The sequence below is a fragment of the Anolis carolinensis genome, chromosome 1, assembly GCF_035594765.1.
Source record: "Anolis carolinensis isolate JA03-04 chromosome 1, rAnoCar3.1.pri, whole genome shotgun sequence".
Taxonomy (NCBI): Eukaryota; Metazoa; Chordata; class Lepidosauria; order Squamata; family Dactyloidae; genus Anolis; species Anolis carolinensis.
The window spans coordinates 184218639-184225809 of NC_085841.1; the positions used below are offsets into that span (position 1 = coordinate 184218639).

The window sequence follows — 7171 nt, forward strand, 5'->3', positions numbered from 1 at the left end:
GTTTAGATTTTTTTAAAACTTGGGGATATAAAAATAAATAGTTAAAACCATTAAATCCTATATTTTTGCATAATATAGTGTATTTTTCCCTCTCTCAGATTAAAGTTTCTCGTGAAAAAATGGCATAAAGTAAACAGGAAAAACCAGCAACCAACAACCATTTCTCCTAGTACTGGATACAACTCATGTAAGTTGTTCTGAAAAATCCTGTGTCTCCTTTATAATTTGTTAATAGTTTTTCTTTATGCATAAGCAAATAAACTGAAGTAATAAAGTAACGAGATAAATTGTTGTCCTGTTGCTGCTGTTCCTTCCAAGTCACCGTATCATCAATAGCCTTGCTCAGGTCTTGCAGACTCGGGGACATGGGTTTTTTTTATTGAGTTTATACGTATATATATAATGTATCTTTTTTCCTAAGGCCTACCTTTAGGGTATTTTCTAGAGAGTCATGTCTTTTCATAATATGGCTAAAGTACAACAATCTCAGTTTAGTCATCCTGGCTTTTAGGAAGGATTCAGCCTTGTTTACTTCTGTTTACAGCCTTTTGTATTCTGTATTTTGTTAAGTAGACACAAATGTTTATTAAAATCTTTACACATTATGCTATTTATTTTCCCAATTTAAAATGTGCTTATATTGGCATAATGTGGGTGTTGGAAGACAGCCCTCTAACGTCCCATGAGAAGCCAGTGTGACCTTCAAGTAATTCCCTATTCATGTTGTAAATATTTAACAATTTTTTAATGTGTGGGTTGAAAAAAACCCACATTTTCCTTCCATTCTGTTGTTAAGAAAATCTATACATATAAAAAGGTAATGTGCATTTTCCCCATGGAGTAAACAACATAACCACTGAACCAAACCACACCAAATTTGGTCACAAAAGACATAGTCATCCGATCTATGTCTTTCAATTAAAAAAACCTAGAAAAATAGTCCAAATTACAGAGGATGAGGAAGAGCCGTTTTCCCCCTGGCTGCCAGTCAGTAGGGTAGGCCCTGCTGCCTTTAGGATCGCCCCCTTTGTGTCCTAGCAACCCCTTCAGCCACAGTGGCGCCCAGGGGACAGGCAGAGTTCACTTAGGCCTCATCCGCACTGCCTATAAAATACAGATTATCTTATTTGAACTGGATTATATGGCAGTGTAGACTTAAGGCCCTTCCACACAGCTATATAACCCAGCATGTCAAGGCACATAATCCACAGTATCTGCTTTGAACTGTCTAATTCAGATCTTGAAGCGAGACCAGAGGCAATAAAGCCACAACAGTCTTTCTCAGGTGATGCAACTCAGGAAGCTGGATATGGCAGCAGAAAGGACCTTGTGAGACTTACGAACTCTTCACCTAAATCACAACACTTACATGACAGGTTAGTATAGAACTTGCTTTAATGTCCTTGTTTTTCGCACATGTTCTTTTCCTAACAATTCTCTGGATCTGTGGAGGAACAATCTTGAAGTTATTTCTTTTGCATGCCAGTTTCAGAGGGAGGATTTGATGGGTTTCTCTCAGTTGTATCCACTGATTCTCCCCCTCAATTTTCATTCTTTTTTGCCTTCCTAGCTTGCAGAATTTAGCCCTTCTTACTTTTTCCTGTTCCTGTCAATTTGATGTATATTTCTTTGTCCTCCTTTTCTGTCTACTGCACTTATATATCACGCACACTCTTTCTGACTGTTTATATTTTCCCGTTTTCTAATAACTCCATTCATTCTAGAGCAATCTATAAATCAATTTTACAATTTTATAGCTCACTCTGTAAGGAGACATACATTTCTACATTATTCAAATACTTTGTGTTTGTCTACACCATCCATTTTCATGTAATATCTATAAATGTGTGCTGCAGAGAACTTATAAAATCTGTACTTGTTTTTTAATTGTTGTTGAACTTCTTTTTAGATTAGTCAACTAAAATATGTTTTGTATGAAAGTTTCTTATTAACAATGAACTTAGAGTCATATTATTCAGATATTGGGGGGGGGGTGTCTTATGAGTTTTCTTCTGAGAAGGAGGGCTCTTCTGTTGAAGCCCTATTTTAATAAAAAGAGGATCCGTGCAGCTTACTCACTGAAGAGCAGGTTAGAATAGATTTGCAGTCACTATAGCAGTTACGGTTCTTAAAACAGCCACTAGTGGGCATTAGGAAAGCTTTTCCTGTTGCCAAATTCTTTGTGACCCCAATATTGCACTAAGGCAGGAATGGGCAAACTTTGGCCCTCCAGGTGTTTTAGACTTCAACTCCCACAATTCCTAACAGCCAGTAGGTTGTTAGCATTGCTGGGAGTTAAAGTCCAGAACACCTGGAGGGCCAAAGTTTGCCTAAGCCTGAGCTAAGGGGACACCATTTCAGGTTAGAGTCCACAGTTTAAGAAGCTATGGTTTAAGACACATTTTCCTTCATGCTTATATCAATACACTTGGCTAACTCATGGTTTTAAGTATTAACTAGGAAGATTTTAATATTTTAAATTAAAAATATTCAGTTGCTCTGCTCAAGCTTCATCTGATGATTTTAATTTTTCTATGTCAAAAAGGTTCAGTACTTCTCAAGCTTCATCTAAAGATCCTGAGAAGTCATTGACTGAATACATTGCTCACCTGGAGGTCATTCAGCAGAGGCTAGGATTTCTTATGCCAGGTAAGAGATGCTGAATTTGTAGGCAGGCATTTTGTTCTCTTTCTTAAATTGTACCTTTTTACATGGAAACAAGTATGTGGTTTATCAAAGAAATATTTTCAAAAGAAATAAGAAACTGATCACTTTTGAGATAATTCTTTTACAACTAAAATTGATTCTTTGTAGAATTGTCTTCCAGGACCAGGGGTGGTGGCATTTAAAATAATTGAAGTTAAAGGGTGTTTATTTCAGTGTGTGTGTATGTGTGTGTGTGTGTGTACACACACACACACCCATACATATACAATGGGTTCTTAATTCTTACTGGGTTTTGATTCCAGTACTCCTTTTCCCTGTGGATACCAAAATCCATGGACGCACACGTCCCCACAGCTGATTTGTAAGCCACCAGCCACTACCTTAAGAGGCACCTTGTTCTCCCTCGGTCTTCATTTCTTCCAAAGCAGGAGGAGGAGGTGATGATGCCTTCCCTTGGACAAGGCAAAGCTTTTCCCATCCTACCCTTTCTCAGCCTGGTCTTCAGTTCCTGAAAGAACCACAGAGTAATGACTCCGCTCTGGTGGGAAAGCCCTTAATGAGCTATTGCCGCAGCTACTTTGCCAACCCGGCATTCAGACGGCTGCCAGAGAAAGTAGGGAGAGTTGGTGCTTTTGAAATGCTTAGGCTGAAAAATGGTGGCAGACTGGCAGTGGTGGTGGTAGCTCTTTGTGGTGCCATAATGAACTGAGTTGAGTGGATTGGTATTTCCTTTGGTTTCTTCTAAAAAGAAGAGCTCTTTATTCTCTGGCAACATTTTGGAATGGCCAGATATGAAGAGGGCAGAGGCAGCCAGGAGCTGATGGCTTCCTGAGACAGTGCTGGCACTTTTGCCTCCCTGTGGAATGGATCCAAGTACCCTTATACAGAGCCTCAAAAATTTGTCCTCATCCTAGACACAGGTCATATCAAAACCCATAATTTTGACCCTCAAACGTGTCTTTAACTTATGCATGAGGTTGGCTTATGCATAACTATATACAATAAACACCACATTCATTCCCAGTCTTCTGAAGTATGGTTTGGTATCTAAATGACTCCGTTTAGAGTATCAATTTTCTTTTTTGGACTATATAACGTCAATAGTTCATCACAGTAATAAGCTGCATGACCTGCTGCATCATCTATATATATAAAAGGATAAAGTTGCGGGCGCAGTGACTATAACAACAAAACTAAACATCCCAGAAATACGAAACTTGGCAACACAATGCAAAAGGCTTGCCTCCAGGTTACAACAACACAACCACACCACAAAACCACAATCCAGACCCACAAAACTCACAACAACGCATCATGCGATAACAACACAACTAAACGCCCCAGAAATACAAAATTTGGCAACACAATGCAAAAGCCTTGCCTCCCAGTTATAACAACACAACCATACCACAAAACCACACAGGACCCACAAAACTCACAACAGCGCATCGTGACTATAACAACACAACTAAACGCCCCAGAAATACAAAACTTCGCTACACAATGCAAAAGCCTTCCCTCCAGGTTGTAACAACACAACCACACCACAAAACCACAATCCAGATCCATAAAACTCACAACAATGCATCGTGACTATAACAACACAACTAAACGCCCCAGAAATACGAAACTTGGCACACAACTAAACGCCCCAGAAATATAAAACTTGACAACACAACGCAAAAGCCTTGCCTCCCGGTTGTAACAACACAACCACACCACAAAACCACAATCCAGACCCACAAAACTCACAACAATGCATCGTGACTATAACAACACAACTAAACGCCCCAGAAATACGAAACTTGGCACACAGCTAAATGCCCCAGAAATACAAAACTTGACTACACAACACAAAAGCCTTTTCTCCTGGTTGTAACAACACAACTACACCACAAAACCACAATCCGGACCCACAAAACTCACAACAACACATCGTGACTATAACACAACTAAACGCCCCAGAAATACAAAATTTGACAACGCAAAAGCCTTGCCTCCCAGTTGTAAGAACACAACCACAACACAAAACCACAATCCGGACCCACAAAACTCACAACAGTGCATCGTGACTATAACAACACAACTAAACGCCCCAGAAATACAAAACTTGGCACACAACTAAACGCCCCAGAAATACAAAACTTGGCAACACAACACAAAAGCCTTGCCTCTCAGTTGTAACAACACAACCACACCACAAAACCACAATCCGGACCCACAAAACTCACAACAACGCATTGTGACTATAACAAATACAAAATTTGACAACACAACTCATCCACCTCCCCAATCCCTACATTCACACTTGGCCTCCAAAAAAACAATTACAATAATAACAATGACAACAACAACAACAATAAGAATCAACACCATCACAGGCAAGAAACAGCCAGGCACTGAGGCTGAGAGGCCAGTCAGTGCTACACTGGGCCTCCAAAAAACAATACAGTAGCATCTAACTTATCCAACCTTCATGACCACAACAACAACAACAACAATAAACACCTACACAGGCAAAACAAAAAAAGACTATTGTACCACAATAAAAATATAAACCGCACTCAGCAGAATCAGACATTACAACTAACAACAAACCAAAGACAACAGGGATCTCAATCAATTATCAATCAACACAAAAATTGAAGAAGGTAACAGACTTCAAATACTACTACTAATGTGAGTATAAAGAAGGGTGGAGGTCACAGCATAAATACAACCTAATGTAGACTGAACAACACCACCAGACTAAGCCACAGCAACGCGTGGCCGGGCACAGCTAGTATTATTTAAATTTGATGTCTTGCACAGAAAAATAGCACCATGTATTCAGTTTAGCATGTGTAATGAAGTCATTTTAAATGATACTATTTTAAAACCAAAGACGGCATAACTGATTTTTAAAACAGTATCCACTTTTTATCTTGCCTGCACTCCATGTAACCTGTGTCATTAATAAAATTAAATCTTAGCTTCTTAACTTCTCTTTCTATGTATTTAGGACAGTCTCCACAAAAAGAAGCCCTTTAAATGGACTGAAAGCAACTTCCACCCTTGCTTTATTCTCCAATGAACGCCTTCAAGAGATCACATGCCTGCGTGGACAACATCACTAGACAGCAATGTTCAGTTAAATAAAAGAGTCTGTGTACATGTTAGTTTGAGAATCAGATATTTATGTAAAATGGTTTGCATATCTTAGTATGCTTGCAGTTTTAACTTTTCCATGTGAAAATAATTGGTCAGAGTTTATATTTGAATTGCCAGGAAGCATACAGTTTGACAGGTCTGCATAAATATATTATTCATGTTAAGTGCCAGCATGCCTCTGTCAGTGCTTCTTCTTGGATTTCAAAATTAATTATTAAATGCATATGACATTTTAATTTGTATTTAAAGCTGCTGTAATTATATTTGTAATAACTGGAATTTTATCTATCTTTCAAAGGGGGACATTAGTTTTAGGACATTTTCTGCCTTGTTATATTTATGTCAGGAACATGTATTTCAGTGAATTTGGAAATAACGTAGCTCCCTCAGCTCCTGTCTTGTATTGGTCCACTCAGTGGCTGAACTCTGACACCTTGCTGAATTCTGATTTAACAAGACATGAGAATGAACTTAGGCTCTCCATGGGTTTGGATGCTTCTCTGCTCTCTATCCTTCAGCCCTTGTGATTAATCACAATTTGATGTTCCAGGTGGTTGCTCTTTTAAAAAAAAAAACCAGTTGCAGCCTCTGGCTACTGAAACTAGCTTGTTTAAACTTAACTATGAATATTGTATTGAAGGATCTGCTTTCATTCACATGAAAATGCTCAGAATTTACAATTGTAAATCTAACGTTAATATAAAAGAGATGGAACCCTTTCCTCCCAGAGGATATTTGGTGATATGTGCTTTTTCTACATGGCATGGGGTTGGACTAGATGGCCTATGTGGTCTCTTCCAACTCTATTATTCTATATGGTACTGCTTTGAAATCCTACTAAAGTTGTTAGATTTTGATCTAGAATAAAAGCTAGGCAGAAGCATGTTTGATCTAAACCTATAACTATTAAACCAACAAGATAATTCACAAGTGACATTTGAAAGCTGATTTGCAACTGTACAAATACAGTTTCTTGCTTTGCATGAAGAACACCGAACAATTAAAAAGACACAATACCAAAGGAAAATGTGGATAGAGGAAACAAAATGGGGAAGCTGTCTCTTCACGTCTGGTGGAATGGCCACATTTCCTATCTCAGCTCCCTTCACTGCAGCTTGCTAAAAGGCCTAGTGATGGTTAATATTTAATACAAAGACATTATCCATTTTGATGGAAACCTTTAAACACTGCTGGGGGACACTAGATTGTCGTTTAATCCCCACACAGTAGATTTTGATTTAATCTGCATTTTAGATTCAAGCTTTGGGAATTACAGCCTGTTTATTTAAGGGGGATCAGATTTCGTAGCTCAGTGGAATACCTGATGAAGATGCATATGCATTATTCATGGAAA

At 38.5% G+C, this 7171-nt stretch overlaps 1 protein-coding gene across 4 annotated transcripts in view; it reads left to right on the forward strand.

The window, feature by feature from the left end:
- pcnt (pericentrin) overlaps nucleotides 1–6544 on the forward strand; it is a 101420-nt gene extending 94876 nt beyond the window's left edge. For all 4 annotated transcript variants that reach the window (XM_062961709.1, XM_062961713.1, XM_062961720.1 and 1 more), the window contains 4 exons: nucleotides 99–187; nucleotides 1238–1376; nucleotides 2546–2649; nucleotides 5669–6544. In XM_062961709.1, the coding sequence (XP_062817779.1) occupies nucleotides 99–187; nucleotides 1238–1376; nucleotides 2546–2649; nucleotides 5669–5697 (361 nt within the window). In that variant the 3' untranslated portion in view covers nucleotides 5698–6544. The remainder of the gene's footprint in view (nucleotides 1–98; nucleotides 188–1237; nucleotides 1377–2545; nucleotides 2650–5668) is intronic.
- The last annotated feature ends 627 nt before the right edge of the window (nucleotides 6545–7171 follow it).